Genomic DNA, 21,755 nt, shown 5'->3' on the forward strand with positions numbered 1-21,755 from the left:
GTGGATAGTGGGGTTATGAACAGGTAAAACATTGCATTGGATCAGCCGATATCGCATCTGATATATCGGCCGCCGTGAAACTAAACAAGTACCCAAATTATTTATGGTTAATTATTTATGGGCAAAACCAGTGGTGTGTGTACAAACAGAAGCAAATCCTGCCCTTTACCACATAACTGAACCTAATGGGCCCCATACATCAGCAATTAATTGCGACAATCCTCCGTTCTGGAGATGATTGTCACAATTAATCTTTAATGTGTGGGCTCCCCCTTTTGGCAATCCCAATCAACAATTAATAGGGATCGCCAATTGATTGCTGAATCAGATTTTTAAACAGGTTTAAAAATCTGGTTTTATTGGAGTTTCATTTTTCTATGTGTGGGCATTCTAACAGGAAAAATGGTACTTGTGTAGTATCACGGCGCCCATCGCATTGCAGACCATAAGGCATGCGATGGTATGCAATGCGATGTTCCCCAATGTCATACAATTTTAAAATTGTATGGCATTGTATATGGCATACAATGAGATGGGATGCGATTATAACTTGTATAAGCACCCTAATGGGGGCTTACAATGTTAAATGCACCCCCACTCCACTCCCCAGAATAAACGTGAACCCGAAGCGTGGCGAGCGCAGCGAGCGCGCGAGGGGCGGCGGTACGCGTCCTCCGACCTTTTCATACCCCCACTATCCACGTCGGCATGGAGTTGATTCTATAAAGTGTGGCGAGCGCAGCGAGCCACCGAGCCCCGCGAGGGGACGCGCATAACTTCACAGGTATACGCGTCCGCTCGCCACGCTTCGGGTTCATTCTGGGGGGTGGCGTGGGGGTGCATTTAACATTGTAAGCACCCATTAGGGTGCTTAAAAGCACCCATTAGAGTGCTTATACAATTTAACATCGCATAGGGGGCTTAAATCGCATCGCAGTGCATCGGGTGTATGGAATGCGATGAAAAATCGCGCAACTAAATATCGGGGGCGCCGTGATAAGACACAAGTACCGGAAAAATCTGCCGATCACTGAAACACATCTGTAATGTGTGGGCAAGTCAAATAGATTGAAGAAACCATTTATCTGGGGAATTGTTACGTCACTTGACCTAATCAGTGATGTAACAATGTTGCATTTCCAATGCAAGATTTCTGGTGAGCAATAGTTTTGTTTTTGCTTTGTAATACAATTTAATTTACTTGTTTCTGATCATTCCCCTTTATGCACACCCCCACGGAATCAGTGTGTTTGTAATATGTTAAGACAAAGCACCAGACATGTGGGAACCCGGTATTGGTTTATTGGTAAAGATTACGGCATTTGCACTCACACAAAAAATTCATTAAAACACAATGATGCTGCAAAAAGATAAGACGACAGCACATACAGTAATACAGGGATTAAAATAAACCGATCTTCAGTGATCCTTCTCTGCATGCTGCAACCACGCCTGCCTCCAGGAGCTCTACCATCGCTTTCCTCACCTATACGAAACACAGGGCATACGTTATATGCATACATGTGGGAAAAAAAACCTGGAAATCTACAAGTCAGGACATAGGACTAGATTGAAAGATGACTACTTTTGCAAGCTGGAACTTCTGGTCGGTTTGGCCTGGAAATGTGAAGAACAAAATGAAGTGCAAGTGTGGCATCTTCTGCACTTCATGTTACTGCAGATTTAAATGTCCTCCTTTGCACCCCACGTCCAAGCCCTGGCCCATTCTTGCCGGTTCCAGTTACGCAACATTGCTCGCATCAGGCCTTTTCTCTCACAGAGTGCAACTAAGCTGATCCTCCACTCACTGGTCATCTCACGGCTCGACTACTGCAATGCTCTCACCGGCTTCGCTCGATCCCAACTGGCTCCTCTCCAATCTGTCCTCAATGCTGCAGCCAGGCTTATCTTCCTCTCCCGCCACTCTAATTCTGCCACTCCCCTTCAACAAAATCTGCACTGGCTAATGGGAGCCAGTGCACAGAGGACAGAATGGAGAGGAGCCAGTCTAGTGCAGTGGTCCTCAGGACTTCCCCAACAGTTCACGTTTTCCAGGTCTCCACACAGAATCACAAGTGAAGTAATTAGCCCCGCCTGTGGATCTTTTAAAATGTGTCAGTGAATAATGAGTGCACCTGTGCACCTGCAGGGTGACCTGGAAACCATGGGGGTTCCTGAGGACCAAGGTTGAGAACCACTGGTCTAGTGTGTATGGGCCTTTAAGAACACCCCATTACAATAACTACACCATGTATAAGCTAGCAGACTTTGGGGTTAATTCAGCATGGAGTGCAAAGGATGTTTTTTTCTCCAAAACCATGCTGCACTGTAGGTGGGGCAGATGTAACATGTGCAGAGAGAGTTAGCTTTGGGTGGGGTGTTTTAAAACTGAAATCTAAACTGCAGTATAAAAATAAAGCATAGAATAGAGTGTAGACACCATAACCCCTGCATTGCTTCTAACCAGTATTACTTACCTCAGGAATATTCACCATCCTCCGCTGCTTCACATCCCTCCAGTTCCAGTCCCAAACCAGGTATTTCAGGGGTTGCAAGCTGAGTCCATCTGCCAGCAGGGGAAGAGCCAAGGGTTAATAAACAAGTAAGGAGTTTGGTGTGGAATCTGTAAGCCCTGCACACATATATGAAGAATCACACAAATATAGGACCAGTTACAATCACAGATGAAAGATGGATATGTAAAGATAGCACAAAAAATATGAGGACTTGTATCAGCATTGGGTATAATTGGTTCTGCCTATTATGTATAACGCTGGCTAGTGCGTTTCATTGAATTTTGACTCCATGGAGAGGAGAGTGATTAATTGGAGAGAGACAAAGTACCAGGCAATCAGTTTCTAACTGCCATGTTACAGGTTGTGTTATAAAAATCACAGGAGTTAATTGGCTTGTACTTTATTTGTTAGACCTCAGGGTATGAAGGTAAAGCTGGGCGTGCACTTGTGCGACCCGTCCCCTTGGAGAAGCTGTTGCACGCGTTAACCCCTCGAGCCCGCCAGAACCTTTATGAGAGGGGCTGTTGCCGCGATTGAAGCCACAGTGTGCGGAGATAGCTACAGACACGAAAACAGCTGAAGTATCATAAAAAAAAAACGTATCTATGCATATATCCGTATATCCAAAAACCGAACTATTCCAAAAAACGTGTTTTTTCAGAATATTTCAGGTTTTTTGTTGTCCCCCCTGCCCCTTTTTTCATACTTATCACGTCCCACGGTGTCCATGGCGGTCTCAGGATCCTCTTCAGCGGCATCTCCGGTCCCAGGGGACGCCCGCATACTCGCGCAATGCACCCCTGGGACTGCTGAAGAGGATCCCGAAGGCCGCCGTGGAACACCGTGGAGCCATCGGGGCACCACCAGGGGACCAGGTAAGTATGTTAAAAAAAAAAAACTGAAAAATCCCTTATCCAAAATGCTCGTGGTCCCGAGCATTTCCGAGGGATACTCAACCTGTATATTAGATCTATATTTTACAGGCAATTACCGTATATGCATCAAAGATGATCTCTGAAAAGCGATGTATAACCACTAAAGTCATGCCACTGCCTACAGTTAGTCACATAGACCTCATTCTGTATTATGTTATGTTATCAATGGAAACAGTGGATAGAAGCTACTCTATCTCCTTTTCATGCATTTGTTCTTACATCATACAACATTTTCATTCTTTCTTTTTATTTCTCAATGAGGCATATGGCAAAAACATATAACAAAACAACATATTGGGCGGTATTCAATGTGAATACCGGCGACGTGCAGCAAATCCTGTTTAGGATTCGCTGCACATTCGCCACTGCTTGCTGCGTTCCGGAGCCTCGCCGGCTCCGGTATTCAACGAGTCAGGGGCTCGCTGCCCCTGACTCGCAAATTTGAGCTCCTGCGGCGGACGCCGCAGGGAGCCTGAGGACGGTGGCAGGCAGGGAGATGGAAGTCTCCCTGCTTGCCCCAGAACGTTTGTGGGGGGGAGGTGGGCTCCCCGGGTGCCAGGCAGCACAGGCTGCCCCCCGGGGGTGCCAGCAGGGGACCGGGTATATTCACTACACCCGATCATGCATATGTAATGATCGGGTGAAGTGAATATATGAATATCTAATGAGCGGCTCGGCTCCGGCCCCCTGCTGGCTGGTCTGTGTAAAAAATAAATAAATACAATTTTTTTTTTAAATTAAATATATATTCATGTGCTTACAGCACATGAATAAAAATAGCATGCCCCTCCTCAGAATAAAATTCCAGATTTGTTGACACCAATTGTAAAAAACAAAACACTTTATTTTAAAAGTTCACCTTCCACTTCACCATAAAAAGATAGCGATTGCTACTCGGTGAATCATGGCGAAAAAAACCTTGAAATGTATTCGCCATCTGGTCATTAAATAGGGTGATTCACCGTTTTAGTCAGAAATTCGCCTTACAGCACAAAATCGCCATAAAAACCTGGCGAATCAGCCTCATTGAATACTGCCCTTTGTATCATTATCTTAAATAAGCAAAACAATCACAATGTGGTTTTCTTCTCTGCGTGTATACTGTCTCGAACTAACTACTTAAAACACTTAACATTGCCTGGATTCCAGTTCATTTATTTGAAACACACACATGTTGGGTACAATCTTCTTGATAGTTCATGTCCGGGATCAGAAGGGCACTGTGTTAGTTACTGCGCACAAATACACACACATATGATCCCCTGTCTGTAACTGTAGTAACATCTAATGCAGTCTATTATCAGCACCTGGCTCTTTCCATCGCTCACCAAGTCCCCAGTGCTGGCTCTCACACACAGCCCAGGCTTATTCAAATAAAGGTTAGCGGGGATTCCAAGTGCTCTCACCACAAGAACGTACAGTATATGAATCACTCCATTTCAGTGGTCGGAGAATCGATTTATGTAATAGACATGTAAATCAGTGGGTTCTAATGAATAGCAGAAATGCTTGGAATTGGTTAGGTGGTCCTCACCTCCATATGCTGTGTAGAAGTGTACGTTTTCTATTGAGTAATGTGAGCTGGAATGATTCATGTAAACGTCTTACGGCGACAGTGCTTTCAACTCCTGCCAACGGCTTAATAGCTGGAGCGGGCTGTGGTAACAGCGTGAAGTGGGCCCTTCAGATAAGTAGCCAAAAGGTCTCTTTAAACTGAGGTGTCCGGGAAAAAAAAAAAAGCGCCGAAAACTGTTTTTTTATTGATATGTCGTTTTTTGCTTTTAAATGTCTCAAAGAAACACCAAAGTACATAAGCGTTATATTGCGATAAAATCTCCATCAATATATTTTTAATCCTGGTTCTGCTGGATGGCAGAAGTCTGTTATGTCTCTTACATTAGAATCTCATGCACTCTTTGGAGGAATTTACTAAGATGGGAGTTCTATTTCAAATGGGATGTTGCTAGGGGCAAGCAATCAGATACGTTCTATTACCTACTAGAAGGTGCTAAATAAATAAGTAGATTCTGATTGGCAGGGCTGCCATCAGAAATTTTAGGGCCTGGAACCGAGATAACAGGAAGCAGGCTGTAACAAATATTAAGTGACTAACTTTAAGAAAAGAAAACACCACTGTTTGCAGTGTTGCACACTCACAACATGCTTAAGGCCCTTACGCGTTTCGTGGAACACTTCGTCAGAGGACGGCACGCCGCTCTCCTGCAGAGCTGACGGCGTGGGCTGTGTTCCTGGCGGTGCCCTAGATTGTTGGTGGAGCTGCTGTGCCCGGTAACATATATGTATATCACGTGGTATCCAGCCCACAGTGTGGAATAACAAACCCCTGGCTTGTCGTATTTTTAAAGGTGTTTTTTTCCATTAAAACAAAACTATTTTATTGCACTAGGGAGCGCCCCTCTCTCTCCTTATTTTAACAGATACCTCTGTTCCTGTGGATCCTGGGAACCTTCAGAGGGAGCTGCAGTCTGAAGTTTTGGGACTTTAGTGAACTTTCTGCCTATTTTAGGCACATGACGGCTGAAACAACTGTGAAAAACCAATGTCGACCTTTTCACCCTCTAGCTAGACTTCTCTTGACCTAGTGCTTGTGTCAACCTTTAATCCATATTGGCATATTTGAGGTGTCGACCTATATCAACCTTCAGTGGTCGACCCAACGCATGTTGATCTTCGGTGTGTCGACCTAATGACCGTATACCGATTGATAGGAAAGCTTACATATTCTGTAGGCATGAAGCAGTAATCAGGGAATGGTCTCTGGCGTTACCTCTGCACATACCTGTAACCGGTGCTTAGATTAAGCACCTAGGGGCAGATTTATTAAGCTTGGAGAAGAGATAAACTGGAGATAAAGCGGAGAAAAGGTAAAAGGAGATAAAGCACCAGCCAATCAACTCCCAACTGTCTTTTTCAAACACAGCTGATTGGCTGGTGCTTTATTTCCTTTTACCTTTTCTCCGCTTTATCTCCAGTTTATCTCTTCTCCAAGCTTAATAAATCTGCCCCCTATTCCTGAGCTGACTGGGCACTAAGGGGTGAATTTATGAAGCTTGGAGAAGTGTTATCTATCCCCATAAAGAACGTTATGAGCAAGGTGATAATGGTTCAGCCAATCAGCTCTTACCTGTCAATTTACATATTGTAGCTGATTGGCTGAACCATTATCACCTTGCTCATAACGTTCTTTATGGGGATAGATAACACTTCTCCAAGCTTCATAAATTCACCCCTAAATCTAAGGTGGTTCTCACAGCTGTAGAGCCAAGTCCCAACCATTATAAGAAAAACCTCTGAGCATTGTGACCATCATAATATGAATTCATTTAGCTAGATATAGCCCTACTGCCATCTACAGTTATAAATGATTTCTTACTATTAATAAGGGGTCTGTTTAGTATAGGGAGATAAGGACATGATGAGCTTTCTCCCTATACAAGAAGCCCGCTTCTGCCCACAGCTATCGCTGGGTATCAGTCATGCCGCGCTACTGGCGCCAGCATCACCCTGCAAATGTCTATATAACAAGGATCGTGGTGGTACAAGTACGGCTACACAGTGGCTACGACACATGGAGACCTTCTGCGTGCATTGGAGGCACGCACCCAAATAGGTGGTGTGGCTTCGTGGACAGAACTTAACCTCATGGGAGCCCCGACAATATCACTAAAGGAGGCATGGCCTCACAGGAGAAAGCCCCCAATTACCTTTCTCTGGAGGACTTTTGAGCTTCCCCCAGAGACTGCACAGTGGGCTCCTTCTCAGTGACAGAAGCGAAGTTCTGCAGGAGAATGTCACAATGCAGTACCCTGGCATTTTGAAGTCACCCATTAGAAGGGTGAAGAGATGACCCAAATGTGCTCCCCCCCCCCGCCTTTGCAACGTCTCTGTTGCTAAAGTCCTTATCAATGGAGAACCAGTAAGGAGAAAACCTCCTCCAATGACTCCAACTTTGTAGATTATAGCCAAAGAGAAGTCCCGCTTGAATGTAAACATGAACAGGGACAGGGGGAAGTGGGCAGAGAGGAGGTGGCCAATGTTCTAAAGTAGTTCTTTTAAAAACCAGGATGGCCTTGAATCTTCTCACATTGCAGCATTGGACATGTGTTTCCCTTTTTATTCATATTTTTACCGTGGGTGAACTGGACACCACATCTTGCAAGATCGGAATGGCAAGAAGTCTGCGTTTAGCATGTCGTCACCAGGTGAAAAAAAAAATGGCAAAAACTTGCCTTTCAGTACTCAATCACTGGCATCTTCATCTGTTTTTGAGTACATTTTCACCCGTGCCATTTCAGTTTTTTTGTGGCAAATCGACCCAGGCAAAAACGGCTGCAAATTCATCAGAGTGGGTGAAAACTGCTTATTTTTCGCCTGGCGAAAATTTCGGACGGGATTGAATAAGGGCCAATGTCTTTATCTACAACGCAGTCAGCCCAACCAATCAGTTACTTTATCTTTTTCCTACATCACCTGGAATTTTCTGAACAACAATATTCAGCATAAGAGTGGGTTCCTTACCTTGTTCTATCAGAGCTTTAATCCTCGCTGGCGTCCCTACTCCAAGATGAATTATACTTTTCTCCAGATATTTAATCTGCTCTTTAATCTGTGATAAAGTGTAAAAACATAGATGCTTTAAATTGACATACTGTTCCTCTAAAAAAGGGATGGGGAACCTTTGGTTCTCCAGCTTTTGAACTACACATTTCAGCATGTCCTGCAAAAATTTTAGCATGGCCCAATAGCAAAACTGTAGCAAGACATGCTGGGATGTGTAGTTCAACAACAGTTGGAGGGCCAAAGCTTATCCAACCCTGCCCTAAAATAAAATACTGGTAAAGGTTTTATTAAATTATTTTTATCACATTTGATGAGATTAGTAGCTGTACAGTAAAAGTCTGATGTAAGCAAATGTAATTGCGGAATCTACTGGCTGAAGGCTTGGGGGCGGGGCCTAATGTAGGGTACACACCAGAACGATTTGGCCTCAAAACACTCAATTAAGATACAATCTCGACCGATTGTATGTAAATTGGGCATGTTTTGGGTCATTTCCAATCCGATTCCGTTCCGATGCGCGGCCCCGCGGGTCGTTTGGATGTTTCACATCCTACCTGCAGCAGGTAGGATCTGGAAATGACCATTCAGCTGGATACAGATCGACATCAGATCAGATTCAGATTGTGTGCAGGTCGTGAGCAGATCGTGTGCTCCAACAGGTCGTGAGCCGATCGTACGATTGCCTTACGATCTGCATCATTCTGGTGTGTACCAGGCATTAGAAGTGGACTTATTATATTTTAGGCATTGTTCTCCAAATGTTGATAAATGACTGTAGATCTGAATATTGCCCATCTCTCCCCCACCAGAATCACCTATTTCTTTGATCCTCTAGATTTCTCTCTAAACTTTCTTAGTAATGAGTTTTCAGGGAAAGGTCCTAGCTAAATGTGAATGGGGGTTCTGTATATACAGTATTATCACATATTCACATAAGAGGTTGTCCATGGGTAAAAATACATGACAGTCTGAAAGATGCCAAACAAAGTAATTACAGTCTTTAAGTTAAGACCACCCAAGACAGGCTGGTATATTTGTTGTTCTATATGGAGCCTTTTTTTAAGGATTTAATTAAGGTGTCTTTGGGGCTGGCCTGGCTAAAGCTAAAACCTTTACAACAGAGCTTTGTATTATCCTGGAACTTCCCAACCAGTGCTCAGACCCTTGACACTCGAAAAGGAAACCAGCATCAGCCAGAGGGCCACTGAACAGTTTCCGATCGCCAAAATTTCAAGAGGTCATCAATGTTCACTTTCCCCTACTATATAAATACTTTAAACCTATAGCAACAATGTGTGTGTGTGTGTGTGCCAGGACTGCCCTCAGCTACTGGCAGGTAGAGTTCCGTAGTGTCTGTATCTGGGAAGCCAGCAATATGGGCTTGAGACCTACCCCTAATACTCTGCCCAGGAGGGCCACAAGACCTGGAACACCACCCTCTAGAACGCCTCTGACTGAGAAGGGTAGTTAATCTTAGCACACCATAATTTAAAACAACAAAAACGGACCTTGGAGGACGGAGCTTATAAGAAAGGGGAGGGGCATCAGTTGAAGTTTAAACTCAAAGTATTAAAACATACTACTAATAATTACAAATATTCTTCTCCCTGCTGGAGTAACGACCCTATGTGGAGTGATGAAGTAAATTAGCCCACTCACCACCCTGCACTCAATAGGAGTATTGCACTTTTCCAGGTTATGTAATCATTTACCATGTTTTTTTAATTAATGGTAACTTCGTTTACTTGATAGTCTATTAACTAAAAGACCGTTCGGTAGTTAGGCTGCTTGTTATCATACTGTAATGATGATGGGAATATTTAATCAGAAGACCGGGAGCTGTATCCATAAAAACAAACATACAGTAGGACAACGGGGCTTGAACCAGAATCTCTCGTGTGCATCATTGTCGCCACTACGCTTCTCCTTCGCGCCTATTTCTATTAGCTGCTGCAGCGCATTTTACAACAAAACCAACTGTAGGATTGAAATACCTTAATGTGCTTCGCAAATAATTTGATTGCCTTGGTTTCCCCTCTGAATGCATTTACTAGTCTGTAAGGACATGGGGAAGGAAGCAGTGTTAGCGTTAAAGAAAACATAGCGCATAGAATGTATACACATCACACTATATGGCACATGAATAAGAGGGCATGCAAAGTGCACACAGAACATTCAATAAGCATATTCCTAGCCATCTGTACTGTCCAATGACTACCTGGATACAGACCTAGGATCAGCAGAGATGGAGGAGACTGACACAGGCTGCCGTAATATACATAAATGTTATATATCTACAAGATGCACAAGTCTCACCAGCTACGTTCTCATTACTGCAAATAGGATCAAAAGTTTAAAACCATTTATCTTTAAATTTAAAACCATTTATCAATTGTAGTACCTGCTCTCCCTGACTTGTAGCTGACAGGTGGAAATGAAATGTAACGTCTTATTACTTGAGCCACTGAAACACCACCTGACAGAGTCTAACTGCACAACATTCAAAATACTATATCTTTATTAGAACATAATTACACAGAGATGATAATGTAATCAGGGAAATCGCAGGTGCTTCAGGTGTACAGATGTGTCCTACTAGTTTGCTGTTGCGGCCACATGCTAAATAACACCAGCGGGTCCCCCATGTGAAGTGTATGGATCTGATGTTCCGTGACTGAGACTCATGCAGGAGGATATATCTGTACATTATATACGGTAATGCTAATAAATCCTGAGACAGGAAGCCGCAAAAGAGGCCATTCCTGTGATATGCATAGGGGCCAATTTAGCAGAGGGCCTTGGTTTTCCTGCAGCTGTGGGGTTTTGCTATTCAAATACAGCTCCAGCTGGCATAACTCCATAGAAGCCTATGAGCTCCTCTCTGCACGGATCCATCCCAGCATGCCCTGCAGCCTCCAGTGTCTCTGTGCATGCACAGATGGACTCCCGTTTCACAGACCGGGAATTCCAGGCAGCGGTGGGGATCGCAAAGGGCAGCTCTTATCGGGAGAGCTGCCCTTTGCGTTGCTCCTCTAGCATCAGGATCTGTACTTCTGCAGCTGCGGGGAGTATGTGTAAGTATGTCTGACTCTGTGTGTGTGAGGAGCCAAGTGTCAGTGACATCCCACCAGGAGGGAAGAACTAAATCTCCCTGCAGCCCCTGAGCCTCCCAGCAGCCCCTCTACAGTGGGAAGATGGAGCGGAGACCACCAGGTTATAATTTTTGGTACTTGTGTATTTTGGCGGCGCCCATCGCATCGCATACCATAACACATACGATGGTATGCGATGCGACGCGATATCGTACGATAGTGCACGATGGCATACAATTTTGAAATTGTATGCCATTGTACATGGCATACAATGCCATACGATGCGATGCGATGCGATTAAACATTGTATAAGCACCCTAATGGGTGCTTATACAATGTTAAGCACCCAAATGGGTGCTTACAATGTTAAATGCACCCCCACGCCACCCCCCACTATAAACGTGAACCCGAAGCGTGGCGAGCGCAGCGAGCCCGCGAGGGGCGGCGGTACGCGTCCTACGACCTTTTCATACCCCCACTATCCACGTCGGCGTGGAGTTGAGAATAGAATAGTGTGGCGAGCGCAGCGAGCCACCGAGCCCGAAGCGTGGCGAGCGCAGCGAGCCCCGCGAGGGGACGCGGATACCTGTGAAGCCCGCGAAGGGACACGTTTACCTGTGAAGGTATCCGCGTCCCCTCGCGGGGCTCGCTGCGCTCGCCACGCTTCGGGCTCAGTGGCTCGCTGCGCTCGCCACACTATTCTATTCTCAACTCCACGCCGACGTGGATAGTGGGGGTATGAAAAGGTCGTAGGACGCGTACCGCCGCCCCTCGCGGGCTCGCCACGCTTCGGGTTCACGTTTATAGTGGGGGGGTGGCGTGGGGGTGCATTTAACATTGTAAGCACCCATTTGGGTGCTCAAAAGCACCCTTAAGGGTGCTTATACGATTTTTGGTCGTATAGGGGGTCAAAATCGCGTTGCATCGCATCGTATGCCATCGGGTGCATGGCATGCGATGCGATGCGATCTGATCGTCGTACGACGGACATCGGGGGCGCCGCCAAAATACACAAGTACCTAATTTTTTTTTTAATTTCGGGGCTATGAATACCCCAGAACCCTATTTTCCAAATTGGATACCGCAGGTATCAGTACCGTACATACCCGCAGTAATCCAAAACAGTGCACCAAAGCCTATCCATTCACATTCTATGTTACAGAATGCACCATCGTAAGATTACCCATTGTTATATTCTCTGACCGTTTATCTACGATGACACTGAGGAGATGCAACATACAGTAAGATGTTACTTATATTCCCAGAACATATAAGATCAGGTCAGTGTGAATGGCGTTTTGCTCTCCAGGGTAACCGACACTTACTTCATCACCTCCAGAACGCGGTGTGCAGAGCTGCAGACGATTAAGATCAGGACGGATTTCTTTTCCTTGTGATTTTTTGATAACTTTGACCATTTCGGGCAGACTGAAATAGAAAACGCTGTTATATAACAAACCATTCATCAACCGGCAGACTTTATACTACAGAGAGGGATTCTGACATACTTACTTTCCTTCAGGTAGGAAGACAGTGTATGACTGAGGTCATTTGCTACTGTAAAGCAGTTATCTAGAACAAAAAGAAGAAACATCAATTATAGACATCAATGATGCCGATTACTAGGAAGGGTTAATGATGAAGACCTGATGCAAGTAATATGTACACAAAGCAGAGATATAAACAAGCTATAACTTATATAGATTACTTTAATAAATAGGCTGGTTGGGCAGTGTTCAAAAACCCCACAGTAATGCCTCTAAGAAAGCCTTGGCAGGGCAAACTAGGATGTGTAAAGTGTAACACTTTGCCAATGCCTGTACTATAGGCAAATGAGACTTAGGATAACCCTGATTATTTGAGGTACATGAATGAGCATGCTGTAAGCATTGGCTTTCCACTTTTGCCGGCAGCTCCTGACAACTTTGGATAATACATGTATAAACTGAGAGCCAGTGTCATTACTTAGAACATAGAGTGTTTATTATTTTAGGAATAATGGGGGAGATGTATTAAGTCTGGTGAAGAGATAAAGTGGTGTGAAAGTGGAAGATGCACCAGCCAATCAGCTGTTTGCAAAATGGCAGTCAGGAGTTGATTGGCAGGTGCATGGTCAACTTCCATTGTGAAAAATGGCAGTAAGGAGTTGATTGGCTGGTGCATGATCACTTTCCACTTTATCAATTGGGCTTAATACATCTGCCCCAAATGTGCATTATAAGCAACAATGTACCACTACATAACTCATTATGGGCCAGATTCTCTAAGCTTCAAAAGTGATAAAATGGAGAGTGATAAACAGCTAGCCAATCAGCTCCTGCCTGACATTTTTCAAACACAGTCTGTGACATGGCAGGTAGGAGCTGATTGGCTGGCTGTTTATAACTCTCCATTTTATCACTTTTGAAGCTTAGAGAATCTGGTCCTATGTATATCAGAATACCCCCCTGGATTTCTGCAGTCTGCAGTCCAGCATATACTGTATAAGTATATATAAGTATCCCATATACAAGCTTTGGAAAGGGTCATTAAATACTTTTAAGCTAACTTATTAATATTATGAAGAGAAATTTGTAAATACCTACAAACGGGATCTGGACATACACACTGGGCGATTATGCTGAGCGTGTATGGTGCACGATGATGGGGAAAGTAGCTGGGCGTTTTCCCCCCTGCCAAGCCATTTTCCCCAGGAGGCTATGGATAGTCGTCCACTCTGTCGCTCGTCTGCTGGTAATACCTGCAGATTAGCGGCGGCTGGCAGCGATGATGCGGGAGCGTGCAGCAGCGCTCATCTCTGACCCGTACAAAATGGCCGACTTTCATATGATAGTCGCCCAGTGTGCACGGGGCTTTAGGGTATGCGGTTCACTAATTGCTCAAATTTACAGACACCAAACAATGAACCTCAGATGAACCATTTCCGTTGTCAACCTTTTTCCCCATGTTGACCGAGGCACTGTTGACTCTATGATCCACAGCCCTCCAAAAACTTCCAATGGGCAAAAAGATATACTAAACTATTATTATTTATAATAACAACAATGGGTACTTAATGGGTACTGTTTTTTTGTTTATTTTTTTATATGTTTTTATGTGTGTATGTCCGTATATGTATGTATCTATTTCGGCTATGTTGCAATATATATAGCTAATACCATTTCTCTCTTTATATGTATATTATTCTCTCAAATATACATATCATTGTGTTAGAATATGGATTGCATATATAAACACCTCTTTATGTATATATGTCCTTCCCGAAAATGGTAATCTAAAAACCATTAAACATATATAAAGAATGGGTCTAATAAAATAAAAATTGTTCTCTAATCAATTGGGATATTTAATATATGACATAATGGTATATAAAATCTACAAACCTCTGCGCTAAAGAGACTGTGAAAGATCGCTGTATAAAAAGGGAAAAATGCCCTTAGTAAAGATGGCCGCGAGACAACTGAACAAAGCCTGACAGACGCACATACGCAACAAGTGAGAGACCGCTACCACACGAAAACGAGGTGTGGAGCGGCGTCACTAACAACACAAAGCGTCCCAGGAAACAACCAACGAACGCGGTGATTGGTCCGTACACCGACCTAATCTGACGTGGGCAGTCGGAGCGACCCGGAAGTAAAAGAGCACTTCCCTACATAAGCGCTCAAGGGGAACATAGATCAATACACCATTGGTTCTGAGGAAGCCGCCGAGGGCAACCAAGAGGCGGGGAAACGCGTCAACCAAAGGAGATTATCTCTGTTAAACCATCCGGATCCATACCTGCAAGGACTCCACAAGTGCTCCAGAAATAGCTGCATTCACTGGGTAAGCACCAGCAGCTGGGAGACGGAAGAGAAGCAAATTCATGCAGGTATTTTCGCTAATTAGTCTGGCCAGACATGGACTGATATATTCCAAACAATATCGAAAGGAATAATATTGACAGCAACCTGTTTTCTAAAAATACTAACAAAGACTAATTAACACAAACAGACCCTGAGGTTTCTAATCTTCCTCTAATAACAATATTGGGACTTTTATGTTAAATGTTGTTTGTCTATGTCTAGTGCCAAAGGCACCGTCTAAACAAATCATATATTGTTTTTATTGAATTCTTTTATGATACACTGGCCAGTGACTTGTATTTAATAAATGAACATAATGAATGTATAAATCTGTCTAGCGCAGTTTTTTCCTTTTTCTTTTTTGTGTGCAATCCAAAGGGTCAAGCAACCCTTAGAAACTGCAGCTGGAAAAATATATTTTATATTTTTTATTAATTAGAACCGAGCGCTCTACCTTCCATTCTTTTTTGAGAATAGAATAGTGTGGCGAGCGCAGCGAGCCACCGAGCCCGAAGCGAGGCGAGCGTAGCAAGCCCCGCGAGGGGACGCGGATACCTTCACAGGTAAACGCGTCCCTTCGCGGGCTTCACAGGTATCCGCTTCCGCTCGCCATGCTTCGGGCTCGGTGGCTCGCTGCGCTCGCCACACTATTCTATTCTCAACTCCACGCCGACGTGGATAGTGGGGGTATGAAAAGGTCGGAGGACGCGTACCGCTGCGCTCGCCACGCTTCGGGTTCACGTTGATCGTGGGGTGGCGTAAACTAATTTTGGGGGGCCATTTCACTGTTCAGGGGTGTTTTTGGGGGGTTCTGGACCATTTACCATTGTTCCCTATGATGATTTGGGTAAATTGAGGCATTTAACATTGTTCCCTATGGGATATCGCGGGCATCGCGTCGGTACCATCGCACCCGATTTTTTAGTGCCCGCGATGCCCACGATCATGATCGGTGTGGCCGTGCTAGGAAACAAGTACCCAACAATGCTTTAAAAATGCATTTCTAGTTATGTCCATGCAAAAGAGGCATTTACCCCGTATCAGTGAATTATTATACAGTCCAATCATCTTCTATAAAAAAAAAACCAAATATAGAAATTTCAATTCTGCAAAATAAAATAATTCCTTTGTTTACAACAAATCCCTTGTTTTGGAAACAGCAGGCACAACTGTCAGACCACGCAGCAGTAAGGCGACCCCCCTGTTGTGCGATAGAGGACACACATATCTCCCAGGCTAGCACAAGTCTCCTTCTATGACCAGTGACTGATGGAGACAAGACAAGTGCCCATGGGCCCCTACACTTCCAATAAGATCACACAGCCAAGCAATGTAGGTCACTGTTAGGCCAAACAGACTCCTTTATGAATAAATCAGCTATCCCCTAAGGATCTAGGGTATAAAATAAACAAGTATTGAATGATTAACCTTTTGTTATGTTAAAAAAAAAAAAAAAAAGACGGAACCCTACGGTAGGTGAAATCTCATATAACAGATTATTCCTGGAAATAACCTAAAGCATTTATATAAAACTCCTATGAGCAGAAATGTATGCACCTTATGTTTCTCCCCCTGGGTCACACACAGTTCATCCACACAAGCTCCTGCCAGGAGAACCCTATACTTACATCCCAACCACACACTGACATCTGCGTCGCCCAAAAGTGAAGCGCTTTTTTTTACCGTTTCTGTGGTTTTATATATGAAGAATGAAATATGGTCAAACAGAAAAAACATATTACTCATAATTTGGATATGTCCTAGCAAGTCACTGACAGGTCGTATTATTACCTCAGCTCATACAACAGCTACCTCTCTGTGTGCATTAACCTCTATAAGGTCAGACTTAAGGGCCATACACATGGGGCGATGTGAGCCTATTTCTAAGCGATCTGACTAGATCGCTTAGAACTTAAGCACGGATCGCTCCGTGTGTGTGCTCCCCGGCACAGTGCACGTCATTATCGCCTGACTGGATTGACTGGATGCAGTGAAAGTCTAGTCATCACCCGTGTTCTATCGCCAGAGAACACTGAACCATTTTACACTTTAATATTGCCCAAGATAAAACAATTAAGCGAACCGCCAGTCCCATGAATCCTGACAGTTGGGTTCATCACAATGGGAAGGTGGAAGAGTTGCGGCATAGGTGTGGACTCTAACCACCCCCCAACCCCCCCAGCATGTGGCCAGCACCACAGGGGACAGGGGCATACAAACATGGCAATTTCAGCACCATTTCTAAATGATCGGTGCTTGCACTGTCTTGCCTATAAGCAAAGGCAAAACCCCACTGAGCACAGATTGCTTAGCACACATTGGGGGTGTGCTGCTTAAGCAAAATGCACAGCACGGACCCCCCCATCGCCCCATGTGTACGGGGCTTAAGCAGTTCCTTTGCCCCTTCTGAGCTGCCAGTACAAGGTCTGACTGGCACCCATACACTGCTTCTCTGCTATGTAGGTCAGCAGTAAGTGGGAAATAGCATCCAACTTTATAACTGTGGGACACAGAGATCAACAGACTGGACAATGGGGTTAAGGCCTCACATCAGGCAGTCGGAATTGTATGGTTTAGGGCAGTGGTAGCCAACTCCAGTCCTCAAGAGCTACCAACGGTTCACATTTTCCAGACAACCTAGCTGCTGCAAAGGTGCATTTATTACTCACAGACACATTTTAAAAAAGCCACAGGTGGAGCTAATTACTTCACTTGGGATTCTGTTAGGAGATCGGGAAAACATTAAAGGCCCCCATACATCGAGGCGATTTGGTCCGATTTCGGCTGATTGGACCAAATCGCCTGTCCCTGACATGCAGTCGGGTCCAATGCGGGACTGCGCATCGGACCCGACTGCATGTCAGGGACAGGCGATTTGGTCCGATTTAACGGCCCGATTGGTCGCAATCGTCCGAAATCGGACCAAATCGCCTCGATCGCGTCCGACCACCCGTTCTGGGGTCGGGCGGGAAGCAGGGGGGCATGCGATCCATCACAACGGATTGCATGTGGCTCGCACTCTGTCGGGTGTCCGTACACTGCTGCGAGACGTTGCAGACAGTGTATGGGCACCTTAACTGGGGACTGAAGTTGGCTACCACAGGTTTAGGGAAACTGTGGCTTCCAGTAAGACATTACCTGGCAGTGTTAGATCCTCCAACTCAATGTGTGACCTGGTGTTGCCATAATGTTGCACCACTAGCTTTTGCAGGTCTTGTGGGGTTCCAGCTTTTGGTGCAGATGTTGCAAGGACATCAGTTATTGTCTTCTGAAATGATAGAAGTCAATGCATGCAGTCAAAATCTAGTCAGAGTGCTTAACGAGTGACTGCACATAGCAAATATTCTCTATTATCACCCATAATGCACTCATGAATGTTACTCTTTAATGCAGGCAGTAAGGATAATCTGCATAATCTATATACTGTACCTTCTTCCTTTTTCGGGTTTTCTTTGTGGCCTCGTCCTTGGCTTCTGGTGTAGTTAGGATGCATTCCTTACCCTACACAAGAATAAAAAACATTTAGCAAAATAGTAAAAAAAAGAATATTTTTATTTCAGAATCACTGCATGTGTTATTCATGCCTTCTCATTTCCTACTCCAAATTATATATTTGTTTCTCTTAGTCCATTCTGCCCTGACCAAAGAGAAAATGAAGGTGCCCCCTCCCCTAGACAGTACTTGCTGGTATTTGTGCTGATTCAGACATGGATGGAGAGGCTTAGCTGCTGTATACTAATGCTGGGTACACATTTATCTGTCCAATCTATCTGGTGGGAAAACAAAAAATAGTAATTCAGATAAATTGGTTAAAGTCGTTTTTATCAGTGTTTGGGAGCAATTGATCGATTGTCCTTTGCTCCCATACATTTCCAGGTTTTTGTTCCCAGCAGACAGATTGGATTGGATAGACTGGGGGGGGGGGAGGGACTTGGAGACCTACACACTGATGACTGGGGGAAGTGGGACATGGAGACCTACACACTGGTGACTGGGGGGTTGGGACATGGAGACCTACACATTGGTGACTGGGGGGGGGGGGGGTTTGGGACATTGAGACCTACACATTGGTGACTGGGAGGGAGGGGGACATGGAGACCTACACACTGGTGACTGGAGGGAGAGGGACATGGAGACCTACACACTGGTGACTGGAGGGAGAGGGACATGTCGACCTACACACTGGTGACTGGGGGGAGAGGGACATGGAGACCTACACTATGGTGACTGGGAGGGAGGGGGACATGGAGACCTACACACTGGTGACTGGGGGGAGAGGGACATGGAGACCTTCACACTGGTGACTGGGAGGGGTACATGGAGACCTACACACTGGTGACTGGGAGGGGGACATGGAGACCTACACACTGGTGACTGGGGGGTTGGGACATGGAGACCTACACATTGGTGACTGGGGGGGGGGGGGTTGGGACATGGAGACCTACACATTGGTGACTGGGAGGGAGGGGGACATGGAGACCTACACACTGGTGACTGGAGGGAGAGGGACATGGAGACCTACACACTGGTGACTGGAGGGAGAGGGACATGTCGACCTACACACTGGTGACTGGGGGGAGAGGGACATGGAGACCTACACTATGGTGACTGGGAGGGAGGGGGACATGGAGACCTACACACTGGTGACTGGGGGGAGAGGGACATGGAGACCTTCACACTGGTGACTGGGAGGGGTACATGGAGACCTACACACTGGTGACTGGGAGGGGGACATGGAGACCTACACACTGGTGACTGGGGGGAGAGGGACATGGAGACCTACACACTGGTGACTGGGAGGGGTACATGGAGACCTACATACTGGTGACTGGGAGGGGGACATGGAGACCTACACACTGGTGACTGGGGGGAGAGGGACATGGAGACCTACACACTGATGACTGGGAGGGGGACAAGGAGACCTACACACTGGTGACTGGGAGGGGGACATGGAGACCTACACACTGGTGACTGTGAGGGAGGGGGACATGGAGACCTACACACTGGTGACTGTGAGGGAGGGGGACATGGAGACCTACACACTGGTGACTGGGGGGGGAGGGGGGAGACATGGAGACCTACACACTAGTGACTGGGGAGGGGGGAGGGACATGGAGATCTACACATTGGTGACTGGAAGGGAGGGGGACATGGATACTTACACATTGGTCACTGGAGGAGAAGGGGACAGACATGGAGACCAACACACTGGTGATTGGAAAGGGGGGGGGGGGCATGGAGACCTACACAATGGTGATTTGAAGTACAATGACATTGACACCTACACACAGGATTGGGGGTACTCTGACATGGTGACATACACCTGTAAGGATAATCTGTATACTATACCTTCTTTTTGGGGGGTTTCTTTGTGGCCTCGTCCTTGGCTTCTGGTGTAGTTAGGATGCATTCCTTACCCTACACAAGAATAAAAACATTTAGCAAAATAGTATAAAAAACTAATATTTTTATTTCAGAATCACTGCGTGTGTTATTCATGCCTTCTCATTTCCTACTCCAAATTATATATTTGTTTCTCTTAAGGGGGGGGGGGGGGGGGACGGACGACTTGGAGACCTACACACTGATGACTGGGGGGAGTGGGACATGGAGACCTACACACTGGTGACTGGGGGGTTGGGACATGGAGACCTACACATTGGTGACTGGGGGGGGGGTTGGGACATGGAGACCTACACATTGGTGACTGGGAGGGAGGGGGACATGGAGACCTACACACTGGTGACTGGGGGGAGAGGGACATGGAGACTTACACACTGGTGACTGGGTGGAGAGGGACATGGAGCCCTACACACTGTTGACTGGGAGGGGTACATGGAGACCTACACACTGGTGACTGGAGGGAGAGGGACATGTCGACCTACACACTGGTGACTGGGGGGAGAGGGACATGGAGACCTACACTATGGTGACTGGGAGGGAGGGGGACATGGAGACCTACACACTGGTGACTGGGGGGAGAGGGACATGTCGACCTTCACACTGGTGACTGGGAGGGGTACATGGAGACCTACACACTGGTGACTGGGAGGGGGACATGGAGACCTACACACTGGTGGCTGGAGGGAGAGGGACATGTCGACCTACACACTGGTGACTGGGGGGAGAGGGACATGGAGACCTACACTATGGTGACTGGGAGGGAGGGGGACATGGAGACCTACACACTGGTGACTGGGGGGAGAGGGACATGGAGACCTTCACACTGGTGACTGGGAGGGGTACATGGAGACCTACACACTGGTGACTGGGAGGGGGACATGGAGACCTACACACTGGTGACTGGGGGAGAGGGACATGGAGACCTTCACACTGGTGACTGGGAGGGGTACATGGAGACCTACACACTGGTGACTGGGAGGGGGACATGGAGACCTACACACTGGTGACTGGGGGGAGAGGGACATGGAGACCTACACACTGGTGACTGGGAGGGGTACATGGAGACCTACACACTGATGACTGGGAGGGGGACATGGAGACTTACACACTGGTGACTAGGAGGGGGACATGGAGACCTACATACTGGTGACTGGGGGAGAGGGACATGGAGACCTACACACTGGTGACTGTGAGGGAGGGGGACATGGAGACCTACACACTGGTGACTGTGAGGGAGGGGGACATGGAGACCTACACACTGGTGACTGGGGGGGGGGAGGGGGGAGACATGGAGACCTACACACTAGTGACTGGGGAGGGGGGAGGGACATGGAGATCTACACATTGGTGACTTGAAGGGAGGGGGACATGGATACTTAC

At 46.1% G+C, this 21,755-nt stretch overlaps 1 protein-coding gene across 4 annotated transcripts in view; it reads right to left on the bottom strand.

The window, feature by feature from the left end:
* Positions 1–1,282: 1,282 nt before the first annotated feature.
* CMSS1 (cms1 ribosomal small subunit homolog) overlaps positions 1,283–21,755 on the bottom strand; it is a 313,649-nt gene continuing 293,176 nt past the window's right edge. For 2 of the 4 annotated variants that reach the window (XM_083171983.1, XM_083171980.1), the window contains 9 exons: positions 20,322–20,390; positions 18,402–18,473; positions 18,111–18,240; positions 12,637–12,696; positions 12,450–12,552; positions 10,027–10,087; positions 7,991–8,078; positions 2,478–2,566; positions 1,283–1,486 (listed from right to left, as the gene is read on the bottom strand). In XM_083171983.1, the coding sequence (XP_083028109.1) occupies positions 1,403–1,486; positions 2,478–2,566; positions 7,991–8,078; positions 10,027–10,087; positions 12,450–12,552; positions 12,637–12,696; positions 18,111–18,240; positions 18,402–18,473; positions 20,322–20,390 (756 nt within the window). In that variant the 3' untranslated portion in view covers positions 1,283–1,402. The remainder of the gene's footprint in view (positions 1,487–2,477; positions 2,567–7,990; positions 8,079–10,026; positions 10,088–12,449; positions 12,553–12,636; positions 12,697–18,110; positions 18,241–18,401; positions 18,474–20,321; positions 20,391–21,755) is intronic. The other 2 variants (XM_083171984.1, XM_083171981.1) reach the window with 1 other exon arrangement.

This window comes from Crinia signifera, chromosome 2 (assembly GCF_055691185.1).
Source record: "Crinia signifera chromosome 2, ASM5569118v1, whole genome shotgun sequence".
Lineage (NCBI taxonomy): Eukaryota > Metazoa > Chordata > Amphibia > Anura > Myobatrachidae > Crinia > Crinia signifera.